The sequence below is a fragment of the Salminus brasiliensis genome, chromosome 3, assembly GCF_030463535.1.
Source record: "Salminus brasiliensis chromosome 3, fSalBra1.hap2, whole genome shotgun sequence".
In the NCBI taxonomy this organism is placed as follows: domain Eukaryota; kingdom Metazoa; phylum Chordata; class Actinopteri; order Characiformes; family Bryconidae; genus Salminus; species Salminus brasiliensis.
In genome coordinates this window covers 37,435,477-37,458,509 of record NC_132880.1, presented here as the reverse complement: position 1 = coordinate 37,458,509, position 23,033 = coordinate 37,435,477, and the positions used below count along the sequence as shown (strand labels likewise).

Here is a 23,033-nt window from a genome sequence, read left to right as displayed (position 1 = left end):
CGAATGGCTGCACATACTCTCCTGTTTAAATCAACAGGACCGTGAAGCTTGTTTCCAGCTTCAAGTTCCTCTACGTCCACATCTCTGAGGACCTCTCATGGACATTCAACACCTCTCATTTTGTTAAGAAGGCACAGCATATATATATTTATTATATATTCAATATTAGTATATTGAAACATATGGACTGAAGAAATGTCGTTTAAAAATCATTTGTAAAATGTAATGAATAAAACTGCTGTGGAAAAAGTTATACACCCCCACATTTAATACAACATTAGAATCAGATGCAGCACATTAGCTGCAAATGATTAGAACATAATTAGAGGGGGTTTTGGAGGAGCCTGTCTTACCTAAACCTCAGACATTTAGCTTGGTTTGCTCCTGATTAGTACAGTGACTGGTTTTACCATGGTGAGATCCAAAGAGCTCTCTGAAGGCTTAAGAAAGGTTGTGGATGAATAAAGTCTGGGATCGGATTTAAAAAGATCTCAGAAATCAGTAGTTCTGCTGTCCGCTAAATCATTTACAAGTGCAACGACTGCCAACATGGCCAGGTCAGACAGTCATAGCAAGTCCAGTCCAACAGCAGAACACAAGACGTGTAAAGAAGTCTCCAGAAATTCTAAAATTTCATCAGGGGAAACTATAGGTAGCTCTTGCCACAGCTGAGTCAAAGTAACATCAGAAAGAGATTTTCATGAGAGGTGTGAAAGACAGAAACCCTTGCTGTAAAAAACAAAACAAAAACTTCAGAGCAGCCAGAAGTTTTCTAAAGAACATGTAAACTAAGACTAGTACTTTGGTCAAATGAATCAAAGTTTATTATTTAGACACAGTGATAGGCGATGTTTGTCGAAAACCAGATACAGCATTTAAGCACAAGAACCCATATTAACTGTGAAGCATGAAGGTGGAAATATCATGGGTTTGTGCTGCTTCTCTGCAGTAGATCCTGGAGATCTTTCCAACATAGAATCACTAAGTATTTTTTACTGTATCACACAACGCTTGAGAAAATTTGTGAGACCATCTGTCTAAAAACTAAAGCTGAAAGCAGCTGAAAGATTTCTGCATGGAGGAGTTGGAAAAAACATTTTCCTAGTTGATGTCAGAGAATGGTAGCTCATTATAGGAAATGTCTAACTGAAGGTATTTCAGCCAAAGGGGGAAATACCAGGTATTAGAATTTATTGGTTCAGTTTTCCCACCTTTATCTCTTAATATTAAGTGAGGATCATTTTTTAAAATATATTTTTAAAAGACGCAGGTTATCATGGGGTGTCCTAAATCGTTGCCTTGTACTTTTACTAAACAATGCTGAAGTTTAATCAATCAATCAGTTTGATTGATTAAACTTTTTTGAGTGTTCGTGTACCCAGTTAAGCCTTGATTCAAATACATATTATAAACACCAACAGGAAAAAAAATCTAATTTAAAGCAACCAGTACAAATCCTTTACCGAGACTAACATAGTCCCTTCCACGGAGTGTGTGAGTGCGAAGCCTCCTAATTTAACACTACATGCTTATTTTTAAAAGTGGCAGTTCATGACAGGGCACAAACATAAATGTGGGGTGAAGGGAAAAGGTGAAAGAAACAACACAGCGGCACACTGAGTCACTGACAATGTTTCAGAGTGTAAGAGAAAAAGCCTTTCTAGGAAAGCGGTTTGCAGTAATAAAGGGTAACATGCCAATGAATGATCAGGCTCAACCAATGCTACTGTCTCTCACAATACATATAAAATGAGAAAAAACATACAACACCATCAGGAAAGCAACTGCCTAGTCATAGCTGTTAAGAATAACTGCAAAGAATGAGTAAAAACCTTTCCATTGACTAAATCTGCAGCGGATTTGCACTTCCTGATTATGCTCAGCATGAAATCATGCATTGTCACAGTGACTATGAAGAGAGAATGAAGCTTGAGTTTTGTTTCAGTCTCCTCATTGTTAGCAGTGCAGAGGGTCTGTTAGGCCAGAAAGGAGTAGCTAGCCTGGGCTAAGGCTTTCTCATTGGCCACACAACGCAAGCATGCAGTGAAGAAGGCCAGCATTAGGTCAAAATTGGCTATGAACAACACTGGGATGAAAAAAACTATATAAAACTGGCTAAAGCAAATGTGGAACTTGCACTGCAGGACTCTTGCCTAATACAAAACACTACACACAACGCTCAGATATGTACAAAATGTGACATCAGGGCTGGACAGTATAAAAAGGCCATTATACAACATTGTTCTTTGAGGAAACGCAAGATATAACAGATGAATCTAGAGAACAGTGCATGCTTTCTTATGACAGCAAGTAAACCTGGGCAAGACAGAACATGTAATGTCTCTTGCATTGTTTCTAAAATCATTTAGTTGCGAGATCTGATATAGCATGTGTTTGCCAAGTAATGATAATGGAAACAGGGCTGCTTACCGGGTCCGTAGGTTTCCAGGGCTTGGCTGCCCATCATAGACAGAGAGTATGTCAAAATCCTCTTCTAAGGCAAAGCCTTGGAATACCAACTGTATCCGGTTGTGTTCCTGTGCCACAATCACCCATGTGCAGTTGGCGTAGTTTGGGTATCCATAAGGGTATCCAGGGCTTTCTATTGTCCCATTCGGACTATATAGTGTGTAACTGCAGTTTTGAGCTGAGAGGTAAAGAGAGACAGAAAAAGAAAGAGAAAGACAGAGAGAAAACAAGGTCATTAAATAGGTGTAAATAATGAAGCACATACTGAAACTGAAACATCACAGGCCTACATCAACCACATAGTACAGGCCTATGCCAGCTATTCTTTTTCCACAGATAATGAGAACACTGTAAGTGGATGGGCAAGCATTACATGATTAAATACTGCTAGTTAGACCACCTACAGACACACCCACCAGCCATGCATAATGACATTTATCACCACCGCTTTCCTTAAAAGTCAACACAGAGCGCTAATTTTTAATTCAAAGAATCAGTGTGAAATCATTAGACAGTCAATTAAAGGAGCGTAAGTATGTGAAATGCCCATATTGTCAACTGCCTGTGCTTCAGTGGTCAATAAGCTGTTCCCACAGTAACGCTGTAGCAGGAAGCGAGTAGGACAGGGAGAGAGGGAGGGGTAACGCTGGTTATTAATGCCAGTAATTTTAATAGCTTCCTATTGCCCACAGCTCTGACTCCCCTCAGCATTAATTGCACTTCTCTTTTGCATAGTTGTCAATGGCCACTCGTAAAATATCGTTCCCAATGAGAAATTTTAATAACGGTGTGAGCCTCCATCCATCAGAGGAAAGCTTCGCCTAAATTACTTGCTCTGGACAGATCTGTACCCACACTTTTAATTAATTGTCATTTAATCCCATGATGTGCTGTGTTTTCCCTCATTTTCAACATTTCCTTTTTTAGGGCAGAAGACCCTATTTGGGGTCTTTTTTTTAACTCTGTTTATTTTTAACTCTGTATAAACAATAAGTAAGCACTTATTTTGCTCTCAAAAGAGCTACATGTTTTCATGACATGGATTCCACAAGATGCTGGAAACGTACAGATTTCTCACTACTTCCATGCTTCAAATCTTCTTAACTTTGTGACATGGTGTCATTTCTCCATTCTGATGGCTGATGTGAAGATTACCAGTAGCTGCTAGCCTGTATCTGCATGACTTTATGAATTGCAGTGCTGCCACACGATTGGCTGCTTAGATAATTGCGTGAATAAGTAGGTGTACAGCTCTTCCTAATAAAGTGCTTGGTGAGTGTACACCCCAAGGATAAATTTACTGATTAGACAGTGCAGTACAAGACCACAGCACAGGCCATTACTTAATTAGTTACCGTAAATTACTTAAGTGTTACATCTTTACAACACATTACTGTATGTGCATAATAGGACAATAAAATGTAGTGTCTATGCTCTAGGAGGTGGAGGACAGTACATCCCTACATTACAATACTGATGTATATTTCTGTACTTCCTGTGGCAACTGTCTACCTAAATTAAAACCTTCAAGCGACAAGACAAAGAATGGCATAAGTGTGTAAGTGTATTTGCTCCTAAAATAATTACCAATTAAATAATCTTCTTATTTTTAAACACACACACACACACACACACATTTATGGTGATTACTGTAATACGTTCAAAAGGAATTAAACATTTGTGAAGCCAACAAGGCAACCTGGCATCCATAATTGAATAGCTATGACAAACATGTGGACAATGGGGCCGAGAATCCCCTGAAATCAGGAACAATAGCAGCACCTTAATCCTTAATACTGCAGAACTTAAAAGTAGCCTTTTCATTCAAATGAGGTTTTAAATGAATGCCACAATGTGGAGTGAGGAAAAAAAAAATAATAACAAGCGGCAGAATACTAAAACTGTTTATAATATAATTACACCTTTTGTTCACCTCTTAAGTGGATCTGAATTTCAATAGAGGTTGATTAACACAGAATTAGGAATGCATAATATGTGGACATCTGTGGCTGACAAAGCGCACATTCTAGACAAACCTGGAAACAAATGGAGGAGAATGTCTTTACATATCATACACATTTCTCTGTGCTAAGGTGCTTGAACATTAACCCTTTAATACCCCAAAGCTTATTACACACTACAGCATATTACTCAGTAACTACAGGGACGTCTGTACAAAGCGATGGGGCCATTCTTGGGTAATAGAAGATGTAATAACACTGGCAGCCCCGCTGGCAGCCCATAGACTTTTTAAGGAGTTAAACAAGATGGACTGTTATCTATCTTTAGAAAATGTTCTGGCTGTATGGCACTTCAAAAAAAGTAAATAATAATAATAAATAGGTAATTCTCTAAAGCGTTAAAGTTTAGAGCAATTAGGCCTGTGTCGGTTTTAAATACAATGACATATGCAAATCTATCTTCTGTCATTCACACAATCAAGGTACTTTTCTGAACTAATGTCCCAGCAGGACTAGAATTCAGGCTTCTAAAGGGCTGACGTTGTCCCCAGCATGGAATCCAATAATTAAGTGAAAAATACGACAGGGAGGAAAACCTGGGGCATTTTTCAATCTGAGAAATTCTTTCCAAAAATATTCTGACTAAAAATCCTGCGGAGTGCTATTTAGATAATCCTCTCGTGGCCGTCAGGGAAATGCTGTGTGCTCTTCCAAACTATAATGGAACGGACTAGTTATGATTTGGAGGACGACACTCGCAGATATTTAAAAAGTCAGGGCGTCCGCGATAAAAAGCACCCTTGACACAAACAAATCTGGCTTTTCTCCAGCTTGGCATAAAGAACTTAAATGCTACTTGGAGAAGAGGGTAATATTTCTTACAAGGACAAGCACTCCTCATGTTCTGTTGGTACTGGCTTAACTTTCCTGTTGTTTACGTCCCAGAGACCTATTTTTGTACATTATTATTATTTTTTATCTAATTAAAACTCAACAGACAGAAAATGAGGGGTGTCGATCATGTGTGTCAATTAGAATTTTAGGCCGTGAACACGTAATTCTTAGATAAGCTAAATCAGTAGTTTTGTAAGCAGTGTATATGTTTATATACACTGCACTACTACACTACAGTTTATATATATCCTGTTTTTTTTTTTTGTTTTTGTGAAATATAGATAGATAGATAGACTTTATTGGCATTGCTCTGTACAAGACAATGCAATTAGCATCTACCAGAAATGCAAATATTAGCATTGTGCAAATAAAAAGTGCAAAAGTTTTAGTAAAGTATTATTGTGCATACATGGAACAGAGTGCAAGAGTAAATTATGGTAAATAAGAGTGGACTATATGTATGATACATGAGGCATACATGAATGTGTATATATGTATATCGCCACTGTCTTACAAAAACCTTGCATCTCTGTTTTTGACTTTTGTCACTTTTTGTCAGTTGTTGTACATCAGAACTGACTAATTATGATGAATGGACCAATAGAAAAGCTCCAAAAGCTTTTTCCACTGGCTTCTATTGAAAGTTTAGAAGTTGTTTTTTCCTTCTCCTGTAAAGTTGCCATTTTGGAGAGGTTTTTGCATGACAGCGACAATATGTATTCAGATACACATATGACCAAAGGTATTGGGACACACATATTAATCATTACATTTAGGTGTTTCATTCAGTCCCATTGCCGCATGTGTAGAAAATCAAGCCACCTGGCCATGCAATCTGACTTTCCACACATTAGTGAAAGAAAAAGTTCTAAAGAGGTGAAATAGGTACTGATAATAGGATGCCACCATTTCAACAAGTCAGTTGGTGATATTTCTTCCCTCCAAGATATCTCACCATCAACTGTGAGCGGTATTATTGAACAGTGGAAGCATTTAGGAACCACAGCAACTGCAGTGTTCCAAAGCAGCAAAAGGACTAACTTCACATTAATGTCTATGGATTTAGGGTGTCAAAAAAGCTACTGTAGATGGTATGTGTAGGTATTCTGTTATCCCATAGACTGGGTACTGTTGGCATTCAACAGTAAAGTTATTATTGACCACAAAGCTTAATTTTATAAACAATTATTGTTAACTGTTTTCAATTCTATGAGGGGGGGGGGTATATATTTATTGTTCATTGTTCTCTCACTGTTTTCTTTGGAGGCTTATTTGTAATACTAGTAACACCAATCCTCATGCTCCCCTACAACTGATCTCAGACTGGTGCAAAAAGGGCAACATCGTCCAAGGCCAGAAAATATGTGCTAGCTGAAAACAATCCATCATGTCTTCACCTGATCCTGAGGGAGAGTCTATCTGGAGTAAAGTGAGCATGGACCAGCACCAAAGGAGCATTTGACCTCTGGACACACACTCCTTTATGACTGTACAGAGCTCTGTGGCAGCTAACCTCTCTCTACAATATAGGAGACCACAGCATAGCTGTTGAGCAAGAAAAGAAAGAGGAACATAAAAAAAATATATATGTCCAATTCCTTTTGATGTTGCAAGGAATTAACAAGTAAAACTTCAGTGGCTAGAATCAAAGTTTCTTTTCTAAAATGAACACCTTCCAATATTCATCCTAAAACTGTTCAGAAAAGCAAAAAGAAAAAAAAAATCCTCCTCTGCTCTAACAAACTAAGATCCTAAGATGCATAGGTGTGTAGTTTGCATACTCCACCATAAGTCCATAAGCCATTTTGTATAATCTCTATACCATGATCTGTATCATTTATTGTCTCTCTCTACATCATATTTATTAAATAAGGACTACTTTATGTGCTGTTTGATATGAAATAATGTGGATGGAGCTTGTGAACTATATTTTAAATACAGAAACTGAAACTCTGGCTGTCCAGAAAGCAATCCTCACACAATTTGATATGTATATTGCAACAATGGGATCAATAGGCAGCCAATAAGAAAGGTCTATGAGTCTGCAAGGTCCATATGGACCTAATAAAGTTCACAAGTACAAAATCTATAAAGGGTATAAATACAAGAATCACATCCACTGCTGTTCACGACAGGATGCACCCTGTAAAACCTCCACAATTCTTTTTTGTGCGACTAACTTACTGTAGAGTTGACATTATGTGTTAAGAAACAACCACATGAGTCACCAGTAACCCTTTTGAGGGAGAAGACAGCGGCTTACTTTGACAGTGTTTATGTCTAGTGACAGTGTTTAACTTATCCTGGTAAGTGTCAGAAGCTAGGGTGTAGGCAGAAATCCATTTTTTTGGGTGGGCCTGTGAAAAAATAAGTAGGTAGGTAATTTTTTCAGGATGCATTTTTCAAACATGTGAGATGTCTTACTAGGTCACAACATCTGCCTACCAAACCCAACACTTGTGTGCCATGTGGTGACGCATAACAATGGCAAATTTTCCACCATAAGAAAACCTGGTGTAAATGCCCTTTAGTTGTGGCTTAAAGCACAGATTACACTTCCTGTTGGAGGAGCCCCAAAAGCAATGCTACTTTATCATATTGTTCTTTTAAATCAACATTACCTAGTGATTTTACCTTCAAAATCATTTTAATAGTACACTGACTTGTTTCACTGTGTCCCTTTTACCCTCTTAGCACCAGAACCTGGGTTAAGAGAGCCACAAATAACTAATAGCAGGAATGCAGTTATCTTAAGCATCAAAGCACTACTCAGTTACTATAGCAATGATCACTTATTCATTCTTAGGTATGAAATATATGATTTCCTGTAGACCAATAAGCTATCCATAGTTAATAGTTCGACTGCACTATTTTGCCAACCAACCATTTCCCAGCCTCGAACCAGAGACAGAAAACATACCTCCTTCCTTTCACAGCAGCGCATGAGCAGTAGCCTTTGCCATTGTAAGGCCTTTCACGCATACATACCAAACATGCCGCACATATAGTGCTTGACGCATTATGCTTCATGTTGGATCACCACTGAACAGAACAAAGCAATTCTTCAGGTGATTTCTGTACTGTAGGCATGGTTACATGCTTACTAGCATTTATGGAGGACTGATGGTCTTCTGAAGTCAACCATCATTAATCCAGAAACAGATTGTTTTAGAAGACCTCAAACATTCAAAAAGGTTTGATAAGACCTCAAACATTTCTAAAGGATTCACAAAGAAGGCCATCCATCTTTAAATACCGCATAGCACATATTTACAAATGTTTCCCCTGGATTCAAATGGACCATACTGTGTCAGTCTGTGTTTCGTCTTAAGAAAAAAGGAGTGAAAGAACAGTGGGTGTGTATAGTAGGTATGTTTAGACTGCAGGATCTGTACAAAGTCTGCTGAACATGTTGTCCTAGCTGTATGAGTGGCCTCTCTAGGTTCTATATCATTACTGGCATACCAAAATCTCATAGCTCTGCAATGATAACTTTATTGGAGATGAAAAACACTTTTTTGTATTGTATTTTTAATGTAATAAGAAGATATCCCAAGACCTTTGGGTGATTTCTATGAGTCCATTCATCTTGAAATAGTCAGACAATGTGAAGGCCAGCTGTGGCTTTCAAAAGATAAAAAATAAACACACACACACACACACACACACACACATACATACATATATATATATATATATATATATATATATATATGGGAGCACTCTAGTCAATTCCATTTCAGTAGTGTAATGATCACGCACAATGAATGGTTCTTCTAGGGCTGTCCCAATCCAGACATATTTTAATGGATTGGGAACTGGGTATTTTAAGCCTGATCTAGTTCTGATCATTTGTTTTTACCGCTGTGTTTTAGCAGAGTGCCTTTGGAGATCCTCTAGGCTCCATCAGCAGACATTATTCACAGCCCGCAACAGTGAGGTTCTCAGAAGGTAACAAAACAGTAAGAGTATTTTCTCTACAGTAAAACATAAACAAGTCTACTGCTTGTGCTTCTCTTGCTTTGACTGCATTTCAGCTGCTTTTCCTTCAGACATTTGTGTATTTTCTGTTGCTTTTGCCCACACCACCAAACCAACCCACTTCTGTTGTACTTGTTCAAAGATATTCTATTCTATTGTATCCATGTGGGGAAATACACTCCCGTCACATGAATTATGGCTGGTAAGAAACAAAACCATAGCAGAATAACTTCATTTTATCTGCGGGAGTACTGCACACATGTCTCTGGTTCTAAATTAGCACTAAACAGCACATTCAGAACTGAGAGGAAGAGACTAATGCTCGTGTGCTGTGGAAAAAACAAATCACAGCAAGTTCTCAACACTATAGAATAGTTGTTTCACATCAGTAGTAAAAAAAAAAAAAAAAAAAAAAAAAACTAAACAAATATCAGTTCAGAGTGTATATCATGATACACAGATATTAAACGCACTATAAAATGGCTATTTTGCTAGTATGGACAACGGCCATGGAACTGGAACAGGTTGACGAACTCAGTAAGCTTTTTGGCCTTGATTTCAGGCCTGCTTCGAGGTGGGTGCACAAAGCCGAGCCCCCATAGCTGAGGTCAGCAACAGAAAGACTGGAAGGAGACGGTTTTGCAGTGGGTGCAACACTGTTCATCACAATGACTGTAATCATCATTGTCATCAGGGGTGGTCTTGATCAGTGGCTTTACATGTGACATACCTGAAGCTCCTCCAACCTAAAGTTCAATAAATTTTCAACTCTACCATTTCCCATGATGCCATTTTCACATCTCCTCCCTGTTCCTCAGTTCTATCTCTCAGTCCTACCTCTTTTCACCTAGGGGAATTTGACCCAGCTTAAAGCAGAAAAACTGGAGCCCAAATGCTGCTTCCTTATTCTACTGTCTCACTGTCTCTTCTCATTCTCCAACCATTTCCTGATGTCATGTTTCAAACTCACAAGAAGTGAACAATGTGAATGTTTATCCACCTAATAATGTGCACTAAGAGCTCCTCTGGGTGTATTCATCGTTGAATGTGCCTCATACACCAGCAACAAGCAGGGAAAAGTCACTAGATTGCTTCTCTGGTGACATAAATGTTCAAATAAAAAAATGCCATCAAGCAGACCTAATTCTCTACACAAAACTGACTGGTGGAAGTGCAAAAGAGAGGGTACTCATGCTGCTAGTAGGCTCTCTGCAAAGAAAGCATGCATTAACTTCTGATTAAGTGAGTCATTCAAACTGCCAGAACAGTTCAATTATCTCCAACCACAGCTCCCCAGACACATAATAAAATTAATGGTGTCTGTGTGATCTGTCTTAATGCAGAAATGTATACATTCAAAGCACAAAACCATTGATCGTACATCTAAAAGTATGCCGGAATGACACTTTTGGGTTATATATATGTGTAGAATAGAATAATATAATATATTATATTTATTATTTTTTTATTATTATTATTCCAGCAACATTAGTGTGTTTTACACAGGTGGCCTGGAAATCTTGGCTAAAATAAAAACATGAACAGTCGATAAGTCATTTGGTAAACTTATCCAATCTATCCACACGAACCCACAAGCATAAAGACACCTGCCACTAAGAGATGCTAACTAAAAAAATCCCTAAATTTCTGAATTGATATGGAGGGATATTTATATATTCTCTAATCTAATTTAATTAATTCCAATTCTACATTAAGACTGAGGTGTTTATTTGCACATGCTACTCAACAATCTGATAAAAATCTAATCATAATCATGTGCATGTGTGGAGCACCCCTTAGTGTACACGTTACCATGACAACAAGCATCATATGAGTCCAGTCAGAGTAAGAGGAGCAGGATACAGGTGTTTACACGGCTACTATTCTTTCAGTATTCTACATATTATTTAAAGGATCGCCCACCTCGTTCAACTGGAAACTGTATTCGGAATGGCCTCAATCAGACCAGTCTATTCTGACTTTGGTGCACACACGGACATATTCCATTTCAATTGAGCTATTAGTCAGATTATTAACGGATTATCAGGCTGCATGCAAACATGGCTGTTGTTTATTTGGAGAGGCTTAGTGGTTACACTGCATTACAACCTACCACACAATGTGGAGGTTGTGCTTTAGCCTGGCTAGCTCATCACTGTCAGTTGTTTACATGCTTTAAAACGGCGCTATATGATAACCATCAAGTGGGTGGTTAAAATAAGTGAATTTTGAGAAATATCCTAATACAGATTATGAAAAGATGACCAAAAGCATGTTCGACTTGAAACTCTTCAACTACATACAGTAAAATATCTGTATTATTTTACCCTTGCTTTCTCATACTGCATAAGCACTACGCCCCTGGCTTCTTTAGCCCTGGTCCAAGCTAAAGAGACCCATGAGCCTGAAAAAAGCGTAGGTGTCTGCAAAAATCCATGTTTTATTCTGATCTGCAAAACTTGCAGTCTAAAGCATAAAATCATGCGAAAGCAGAGAAACAATGGAGTTGTGGGTACCTACTGCCCACTCCCGCATTCGGACTCGGTGCGTCCGGTTAGAGCTTTAGCGGCCAGTCCACAGGGCTAAGTGAAAAGCGCGGAAACACTTTGACCTTGTTTAGCAGGGCTGTGGAGACCACCTCGAGAGCCTACCAATGTTTGTTTTACCTCCGCTGTTGTTTTGTTGCTACAGGGCCGCAGCGCCTCGGCATGACACTTTGATGAATCGATCGCTGCTGTGCCGTACACCGGCAGGACAGCAATCCTTCAGAGTGCCCGCAATCAGAGGTCTCAGGGGAGAAAGACAGAGCGAGATAGAGAGATAGACAGAGCGAGAGAGGGAGGGAGGACAGAGAGAGAGAGAGAGAGAGAGAGAGAGAGAGAGATAATGAATGAATGCATGAATAAATGAATGAATAGGGCAGATACTTGGAATGTACAGTAGGTAGGGTAGGTTGAGTTTCGCTGCTCTCTATGCTGGAAAGAATTGGCAAAATACAGTCAAAGTACGAGGTGTAGTCGAATGGCAGTCTGTAGTGCTTGAAGAGTATTTGTTTTGTTGACAGAAGTTATTCCATAAATCCTTTCGCACATACACCTGAATAATCCATTTTCAGAACACAGCTCAGCAGACCTTGACTCAGAATCAGTGTTTGACTTTGATCATTTTTTTTCTTGGTAATGGGTTTTATGACATAAAATTACATATATCTGTCCTTGCAGTTTGTACACTAGCGTAATACATTACAGTCAGTCTCTCCCTCTCCCTCTCTCTGTGTGCTCTCATCAGATCACTCTCTGCCATTTGCCACTTCCTGCACCCCTCTTGAGGCATACATAAAGGCCTAGCAGGATGAAGAGTGTGGAATGCTTCTGGCAGCCATTCATGGTTGCAAAAAATAAGTAAGTAAATAAATAAATAAAAATAAGAAGTTTAGCTATTCTGCAGCGGGCAGAAACGTACACACACAGTTACAGCTCTGCTGTGTCCAGAGGGCAGTTTGCTTTTAGTGAGCTTCAGAACATTCCTAGGGAGAAATTCCTTAAGGAGTGTAATGCTTGCAATAAACTGATTAGCAGTGGGGTCAGTGGGGTCAGTGGGATCATTATTCAGTGGGGTCCAAAAGTCTGAGGTTCAGTGGGAGGAGATCTGACCTTCTTACAGATGGTCATGGTCAATGTCATAAATTTGCATAAATGAACAGTTTGGTAAAAAAATATGGTTATCCTGATTTATGCAGCTGATCAGCCAAGACATGCTGGATATCTGACACGCGCTAGGAAATGCTTGACTATCATGCTAACACTGGACTTAAGACTGTCATCAAACAAGTCCAAATGATCTAAAATCTAAATCTATTGAAAAATTAAACAAGTTAGAAAAATGTAAAATAGCATAGACAGACCTTATTTACATATTAAAGCTAAAACTATTTTGTTGTTTGTAAAAGTTTTTTTTTTTTTTTTTTGAGATAAGATTGGTGATGGTCTTAGTCCAGTGTTTGGTCGCAATGTTACTTGTTCTAATTTAGACATCTAAATCTTTATTCAAATGTGTCCTGTCAGTTGTCTTTTTTGCTGTACTATTCCTTTAAGGTCAAGTCAAATATTTAGCTAGAACCTCATTCATTTTACTGATCTTATATTGTGTATGTTTAATGTTTTTCTAAATTCTAAAACCTTGTTTTTTCCAGGTTTAAATAAAACAAATGTTTTTCATTTTGGTCAGTTTGGACTTTTGAATACCTACCATACATGTAAACAGAACTGCCTCAAGTTGTTAGCAGGTAGGTCAAGTAGGTTGCTTCAAGTGGAGTTCCTCCAATTGCTCCACCAAAATGTTGTTATAGTTAAATCATTGAGATGTAAACAAAGTGACTCAGAGTGGATTAGGGTTAAATGCTGAAGAGAAGCCTACTGAGTCATAACAGTGGTAGTGGTAGAAACAAGATGTTTAAAACTTTAAATGCTACAGAAAGGTAATACACCAAATGGTTAGAAATATGTTCCCTGATGCCTGAGAGATCATTTTATGATAGTTGCACAAAAGGCATATGGCCTGAAGCACATTTTAATTTTTATATCCATTCATAGTGAAGAGGTATGTGCGAAGCAATGTAAGGCAAAGCTCAATCCAAAGGAAACAGATATTTTATCCAGATTTACCACAGTTCCACTATTATCCACATTTCATATAAAACCTCAGAGGACTCATATAGGTTTACTGGTTCTTTTGTGCTTCCCAATTGTCAACCAGGGAAGCATCGCTTCCACTTTTGAGTCTTGGTTCCTCTTAAAGTTTCTTTCTCTTGTTCTGGGGGAGATTTTCCTTGACACTGTCACCACTGACTTACTTAAAATAAGCTCAGAACAGGATCTCTGTAAAACCACTTTCTGGCAACATTTGTTGTGACTGACTTTAAGACAGTAAATAAAATGCTGTGTTAGGCTACGTTCACACAGCAGGTAGAGTGGCCCAAATCCAAATTTCTCACCCAATCTGAGTTTTTTTTTTTTGGAACAGTTTACACTGTTCCTTTAATGTGACCCATATCTGACATTTCTCTGGACAGTTCAGTTCCAATAGCTGACAGCTAGGCTTAACACAGAGAATGCATTTGAGCTTGCTGTAAATGGCAGAGATGGCACGTTATTTGGCCACGGCCACTACTTTGGTTTACATCCTTTTTTTAAAACAGTTTAAGCTTTTTATGGTCTTTTGATGCTGCAGCAGCGTCCTCCTGGCATTCAGACATTTCAGAGAGATGTATTTTTATGATATTTCATGAAAACATGGAGCCGTTGCATTATGTGCCTTTTAATTGTGTTTGAACAGAGACATTACCTCAAATATTTACAAGGTCTGTTACCTCGCTATTCTGCCACTGAAAACCTTCCTCACTGCTGTCGTCCATTTTTCTTCACAGTGCATTTATGTGGAGTTAGACTGACGTAAAAGTCTCATGAATTATGATCTGGCTGTTCAGACTGAGTCACACTGCTGCATATCGGATATCAATATCACATATGAAAGTGGTCCAAATCAGAATTGAAAATGATTTTTACCTGCTGTCTGAACGTAGCCTTATAGACATGATGACTTTTCCTATTATGACAGCTCCTATCACCCCCACTGTCAAGGCATATACTTTTCTACTTTTTTAGTTTCTCTGCAATTCACCATTTGCACCCAACCAAACCACTCTGAATGACTTTCTTTACCTCTCACATTAAATTATGCAGAAATTTGGAAAAATCTTCCTTCCTATGTCTTTCCACCCCTGCTTTCCAGTTCCTAACACAATGTTCCATACCCTTTTAATCCACCAGTCTTCATTATTAATACAGTGTGAATAGTATCAACAACAGATATGACGTGTTCACCAGGAAGCTAAATGCGAAACAAAGGGATTCTATTAAAAGCAGCAAAGCATCACTGACAAACAGATATCATTTTTCCTTCAAGTTAGCACCTCTGCCTCATTTGAAAGGCGAGGCAGTCTTAACAGTGCTCTCTGAAGGTTGTTCTGTGAAGAGTGGGACAGGAGTGATGAAGAGGGTTGAATGAGATGCAGCTCCAAAGCTCCATTTCAGCATTCACCACTCTGCACCTGAAGAGTACCTCTCAACCACCATGCCATGCAAAGTGGAATACCATTAACTGGGTCCATATTTGTTCCCTTTGACTCACCCAATCGACACCTACATGCATGTACTCACAGAACGTGACTGACTGAAGCTTTATTAAAAAACTGAAGCGATCCCGTTTCCCCCCTGACACCTCGTTTAGAGCCAAGCAAGACCAAAGTTTGTCAGTATTAATTACTAATCCTCACCGCAATCAGAAACTCTTTCCCTCCAGATCATCTCTATAGCGAGTGTCCCTGAGGCAAAGGGGTGTGACTCACCAGCTTTCATAAGCACTTCACTTCATCTATCTTGTTTCTTCTTTTCAAAGCTCAGCACTAAATGTCATCAAAGCTCCTGCGCTGTAGCATCCCACCAACATGCCAGGCTAGGACGGATGAATCCAAATATGCCAAGCCGAGGGGAGAAATGATCTGCCTCACACCACAAATATCACTGTGCACAACTATTTGCCACCCTAAAGTGTCAGGGCATATGCCTGCAAACTGCATCAAACCGGGATTAACCTAAGAATGCCCGCCATTAGAATGGAAATCGGCAACCTCAGCTTTCCTGTGCCAGACTATACATTAGGTTAATGTCCGTGTGGGGCGATTGTGTTGGCCATTAATAGCATGGCAAATGCAGTGGAAAGGCAAGACGACTGGCCCTGCTTCACAGAGGTGGTGTCTTGTTTCCAGAGGATTGAGTGGCTAATAGGGCAATCAGGCCGAGAAGACACAACACCACGAGCTGTGAGTGTTTCTATTGTAGGATACAGCACCTGATACTGAACCTTTGTGTGAATCCCATACACTGCAAATGCTTAAACATGCACACACACACAAATAATAGTCTACACAATAATAATACACTCCAAATGTTTGTGGACACCCCATCTAATGAATGCATTCAGCTTCTTTTAAGTTGCACCCACTGCTAACATGGATGTGCAAATACATACACACAAACACACACACACAGACAGCTTGTCTAGTCCATATAAAGAAGCATTGCCAATAGAATAGGACTCCCAGGAGCAGATAAACGTTTCCCTATTGGCACCATGCCTAAAGCCATGCATGGGCTAAAGGAGTATAAAGCTCCCCAGCACTGAGCTGTGGAGCAGTGAAGCTGCGCTTTCTGGATTGATGGCGTTCCATACAGTACTTTTAGGATGAGATGGGGAGTTGGGGATGAAGTGGGTTGGTGATCATGAACTCTCTTGCTGCTGAATACAATCAAATCCTCACAGAGAAGCTCAAAAATCTGTCAGAAAGCCTTCCTCCCTGGACAGCAGAGCAGTTACTCCAACAAATGCAGGATAACCTCCATTGTTACTCTTTTTAAAAAGAAACAATGAATAAGCAGGTGTCCCAATATTTTTGTCTGCAAAGTGTATGTAGCAAGAAAATATGCATGGTCTATAAAAATGACAACATAAACTCAGACACCTCTGTACTGGCAGCACATTAAATATGCATCCGCACCGTCAAGTGACTAATCAGATGTGCTGTGACTCCTGACGTGATGTGAATGTTTTAAATCAGCATGCATTTCAAGTACGAACGATGCCAGCCACGTCAAGGTGACTGAGATATACATTACCCCCTCATGAATTGATTTAGAGTCTAGCAGAGGTAGCCTAACAGGGATTAGGATTCCTGGTTATCTTAGCATTTCGGGGAGCAGGAGCGCAAAGCACTAGTCCATTTTATTGCAGGATTTAGTGCACTCCCAGTTTCATTACAAAGCCACAATGACCCAGTGTTCTGCTCTCTACCACGGGCCTTCAGCAAAACTGGCTTTAGCCGGCTCCGGTCCAAACTAACTTCCGAGCATGCCGTTTCGCTCTTTGCATTCCCCTGCACTAAAGCAACACCTAAGCGTTCAGAACTTGCTAAGTCACTTTTAAAATAGCCAACCGGTGTCCTTTATTATTTGCTTTGAAGCAGCATCATTCTTTCTCGGAGCAAGGTCATGTTTGTGAGCGGGTTTATTTAGCTTCTCTCTAAATAATCCTCTCGCTCTTCCAGTTGGAGAAGGCAGGAGAAAGCAGGGCGGGGGGTTGAGGGAGACTGAGGAGAGGAGCGCTGTTCAGGGACCAGCGTCGCCCCTGTTTGTTTATTGTTCACTGCCCAGGCAGAAGCAGTTTCATGGCGTCCCCATGACAACGGTAGCGACAAGGTGGGGGTGGGGGGTGGGGGGTAGTGAGAGGATAGACTCTTAATAAGGGATCCTCTTTCTCTCTCCCTAACTTATTCGCCCTGTAGACTCATTCCTTTATCCTTTCTTTATTTTCTCGGCCCCTTTCTTCAATATACTGCTCCAAATTTCAGGCGGGCATAAGCAGAATCCAACCATACACTGATGCAGAGCAATGTTGTTATTGTTGCTGTCCAATCTAAACCTTTATGCCAAATAATAATGTTTGGACCAATTAAATGGCACAATTGCTTTGAATAAAGTCCAGTTATGTTTTTGTTCTGTATATTAACAAGTTCTTTACATGTACATATGGTGGATGTCATGCAATAAAAAGGGTGTCTCGAATTTGAATCTGGCAGTTGTTTTTTACATTGTGTCAGCATTTTATAATAAATGGACCCATAGAAATGCTCCAAAATGACGTTTTACAGTAAAAATTAAGAATGTTTTCCCTTTTCTTGTAAAGTTGCCATTTTAAATACTGGGCTGCAATACATCCCAACTATCTGGAACACCTTAGCAACCACCTTAGCGGGCACCTGAAATACCATAGCTAGCTCTCTAACACCCATCAAGACACATCTTAGCAACACCATAGTAGCCTCTTAGCAAAACCATTGCTACCACCTGGGACACCTTATTAACCACCAAAAAATACCACTTAGGGGCACCTTAGTAACACTGTGGTACCCACTTAGCAACCATCAGAAATACCATGGCAAGCACCATTAGAACCCACTTAACAACACCTTTGTAATCACCTGCATGGTATTAGCATAGTAACTGCATAGCAACAACCTTGAAACCACTTACCCAAAACATCCTAGTGACCAATCTCACAATGCAATGCAATAAGTAGTGTACACACAATACACAATGAAGGTTAGTGTGCAGCTTTTCTGAAGAAGACCAACGTTCACACTGTTTACATGCCCAGCAGTGAGCTCACGCCCACAATGAGGTGACTGAACGTGTTCAATACCTTGTTGAATTCTGTTCTGTATAACAGTTCTCTATATAGTGAATAGCTTTCAGACAGAGCTAAAGACAGTGTTAGACACAGCTAAAGCACAGCCTAACACGTCTCTGTATCTGATAAAAGGTTAATATTAACCTTAAGGCACAGTAAAAAAAACAGCCTATTTTGGAGAACTGTCATGTAAAATTGAGAGACTGATTCTACTTCAAAAAAGCTTACTTTAGTTATACAGAGAAAGTAAATTACTAGTAAAACAGGCCTTTTCAAGTTAAGTACATTTTCCTTCTCAAATGAAGTTGCAATTCCAGGCATACACTATCTGGACAAAAGTATCTGGACATCTAATCATTCATTGTTCCTTCCAAATCAATCAAGATTATTGAAGGGGTATTTTCTGCTTTTGTTGGAGTAACTGCTTCTACAGTCCAGTGAAGGATTTGAAGCACTGCTGTGAGAATTTGATTGCATTCAGTGAGAAGAGCATTAGTGAGGTTAGGATGTTGGATGATCACCACCCTACCTTATCTCAACTCCCCAAATAACCCCAAAAGTATTGGATGGATCACCACCATCATTGGAGAGAACACACTTTCACTGCTCCACAGCTCAATGCTGGGGGGTTTTATACCCCTCTAGCCCACGCCCGGCATAAGGCATGGTGCCAATAGAATTATATATAGGTTAGGAGAGTCCTATACTATTGGCAGTATGTCTCAAAGGACTAGACAAGCTCTTTTGTGTGTGTGTGCATTTGCACATCTGTGTCAGCAATGGGTGCAACTTAAAGTAGTTGAATGATTATACATTCACAAATATTTGGACATGCAGTGTATAATGGTCTTTAATATGATCGGGGTAAGACTGACTGACCGCATTATTTGATCTGGTCCTTTTACGCCTTTAACTAGACCATTTTCAGTCTACTTCCCACCTTCATGATTTGTCTGACAAGCACCTTCAGGATCAATACTGCTTTAGTAATAGACTAATTGAGGTAAGACGAATCTGAAATGCTCGTCCACAGTAAGCTATTGATTGGTTCACGTCGCACAAGTTTGGTCTCACCCTCAGGATATTGTAAATGAAATGAAGCAGTGTGATTATGACTGCCATTTAATTCAGTTTGCACACTGGTTACTGTAAGAGTCATTATAGCAAAGACTGATCTTTTTTATGTAAGAGGAGATTCTTGAAGGTACAAAGTATTCAGACCTTATTTTACTGTGCTAGTTTATTTTTAACCTCAAAATGCTCAAACCGAAGAGTACAGAGTACTACAGTAAACATCTTGCATGTTCAGACCCATGAACTCCAGCAACAGCTATTGCAATACCGCGTGCTTCTGAGCAATCTCTACCAGATTTGTACTCTGACTTGGTGAAAATGTTCTCCATTCCTCTTGACAAATTTACCAAGGTTCATAAGCTTCTCAGCTAACATTTACAGCCAGCATATTTAACACTCGCTAGTGATTCTCAATAGGATTCTGATCAGGGCTCTGACTGGGCTTTTAAGAGAATGTTCACTTTCTTTTCATGAAGCCACTGCAGGGTAGCTTTTGTCCAGTGTTTCAGATCATTTAACTGCCAGAAATGAGCTTTAAGTCTTTTGCAGCCTGAAATAGTTTTTTCTTGTAATATTTGCTGGTATTCTGCTCCACTTGTTTGTCCTTAAATCTCTCCAGAAAACTCTCATCCAGACAATTTGAAAATCAGAGTGCCGCAGCAAGCCCGAACTACACATCTACCCAACAGCGGCACACAGAGAACCAAGAGCATTTCCGTCAACATCTCAGTGTTCTGACAATGGATAACGAGCAAATGTCTTTGTTGACAGTCAGGGCTGGCAGAGCGAGAATCACATTAAACACGTTCTGATCTATGAAGCTTTTTTTTTTTGAAAACTGGGCACAAATCAGCATAAACATATGCTGCTACTCAAAATTGATCTAATAATATTTATTTAGACAAAATCTGAGCACAGCGACGGACTGTTTGAACAATATAAGCTAACTTGCACTTGCTATCATAAGAGTCTATCTATGGCAACATTTAACCGCATCTGCATATGTAGTCCCAACATCCCATTCATAACTAGCCTGTTTCTGACAGAACATTTTCACAACATTGTGAGAAAGGCTGAGCCACAGAAAATGGAGAGTACTGGGTATGAAACTTAATTTGAACTTGACCTGACCTGAGAAACAGTGCTGCCCCGTTGGCTGTACAGTCAGAGGTTTTCTGACATAGTGGAAGATACGGGAAGGTCTCTGGTACAGGCTCTTTCTCACTTGCACAACTGGAGGAAGACAGACTGCCACAGGATTTCATCTGCCACAGGATGTTAACTGTCAAACATCCTACACTTAAAGGTGCCACAGAATGCATTTATTTAGACAGGATGGTGGAATTTCAGCATTTTAAGTTGTTCTTGTATGTATAAATAGTAAGTAAATAACTTGAGCTGGAAGTCTTTGGAGCCTTTTTTACAAAACTGTTATTCTAACAGAGCACAACACACTGATTTTCCTTTTATGCAGGGCTTGAGGGGAATATATGTATATATGTTAGCTAGCTCTAGAGTTTATAGCCAGCCTAGATATTATAATAAGTTGGTATATTCCCTTCAGACATGGTTAACATGTTTTTTTGTTTTGTTTTTTTCTTTAGGGTGCAGACACAGATGAAGAGGATGGATAATGTAGCACTGGCTAGTGTCAGCTTTTAACCTAGTGCATAATCCCTGTTTGTTCCCCTCTACTGTCGCTAGTGGGCTGGGTGTATGTAAAGTTTGGGGTGTGAATATATAACGAGTCTGTTGCAAAACAAATTTCGAAATTGGACTGTTTTGGTTGTGTCAGAAATTCTTTTGAAAGAGGACACAACAGTATGTCAGTTTTATATAACGAACTCTCATTATTCAACTATGCCAAGGATAATACCATGGGCCTTATTAAGTATGCTATACTTAAGCTTGCAGCCACAGCAGGTATTAAAATGCCTAGGCCTATAGATAATGTGTATCTTACCCTGCATTTTAGTTATGCTAAGCAGTGACTGGAGGATATAAATTAAGACGGGGTTCGGAAGCAGATTCAGAACCACGCACATTCAGAAATTACATCTAGTGTGTAAACACTGCCAGAAAACAAATCAAATGTCTAATAAAAAAGTGTTCGTAATTAAACGTAATTACATAATTAAACCTATTTTAAATTACAAAAGCATGTAAACTCAGGCATGGATGATCTTCGTATATCTTTCTCCTCCTTGATGCCAGGCCTGGTCTGATATCTACAGTAAGTTAAGCTGATCACAGCTAAATTTGTCAATTGTGATCTGAATGTCTATTCACACTGGTGTGTGAACGCACTGTCCTTGCATTTTCCAATGCAGTTGCTGCTCTTGGAGCAAGATATGCTCACTGGATTGAAAAGAGTTTGTGAGGTTCACCCCAGAACATCTTAAGTTATTCAAGTGTTTCCTTTGAAGCATTTAGTAGCTTTTAAGACAGATATCCTTGGATGTTTGCTGACACATACCACCTTGTTTCATTCAGGTTTGTTTTAGGTTGTTGCCCTGTTTTCAGACCCACCAGCCTCACACGACAAGCTAAAACAACGGACTGTGGCTGGTTAGTTTGCGAGTGTATTAGTCAGGTGGTACAAAACAGACCACATTCTCTGACTACAGACCATGTTTGTAAAAGTGATGCTTGTGAGAATACTACAGGCATGTTTTTAACTGTGTTGAATCTGCACCAAACATACCACTAGGCGTTCAAACCTAAAAGTTCTATTTTTGTCTCAGTTGACAAATTTCCGCAAGTGCTTTGTTGCTAGGTAGGCTGTGTGTAAGCTTCCTGTCACCCTGAAACATAAGCCAGCTTTGTGCAGTGTTGTAGAAACTGTTCACTGATGCACATGTCTTCTATCTCAGACACTGGCATTAAGTCTCTTAAAGCTGTTGCCCCTGACACCCCTGACCAGTTTCCTCCAGTTTGGAGGACCAGACATTATTTGGTTTGTACAATACCTCTGTAGTTTGTCAATACTAGACAAGTCAGCAAATAATCTCTAACTCCAGTGAATGGCCTTCTCCCTGGCCTACTCCTTGGGCTTCGTGGTCCAATGAGGAACCTCACAAACATTTAAATCTTTGAATCTGCTTGGATTTACTCTAACCACTTTCAGTGCTACAGGCACGTTCGGTGGTGGCTTGTTAAAATATTATGCACTGGAATAATTACGTTTTTCGTCTCATCCTTCTACGGGTTGAGCGTCAGGTTTTTGATAAAATAAGTGCTGTATTTCCCAGTGAATGCAAAATAAGCCCAGTCTGAATACTGTCGTCTCTGTATATTTTAAAAATAGTTATTCAATTAGACTAAACTGCAAAATATCGCATCACATACTGT

General features: G+C 39.5%; 1 protein-coding gene across 1 annotated transcript in view; it reads right to left on the bottom strand.

Annotated features, from left to right (window-relative positions):
* csmd2 (CUB and Sushi multiple domains 2) overlaps positions 1-23,033 on the bottom strand; it is a 391,624-nt gene that overhangs the window by 358,303 nt on the left and 10,288 nt on the right. Inside the window, exon 2 of the mRNA XM_072676048.1 lies at positions 2,431-2,647. Within this exon, the coding sequence (XP_072532149.1) occupies positions 2,431-2,647 (217 nt within the window). The remainder of the gene's footprint in view (positions 1-2,430; positions 2,648-23,033) is intronic.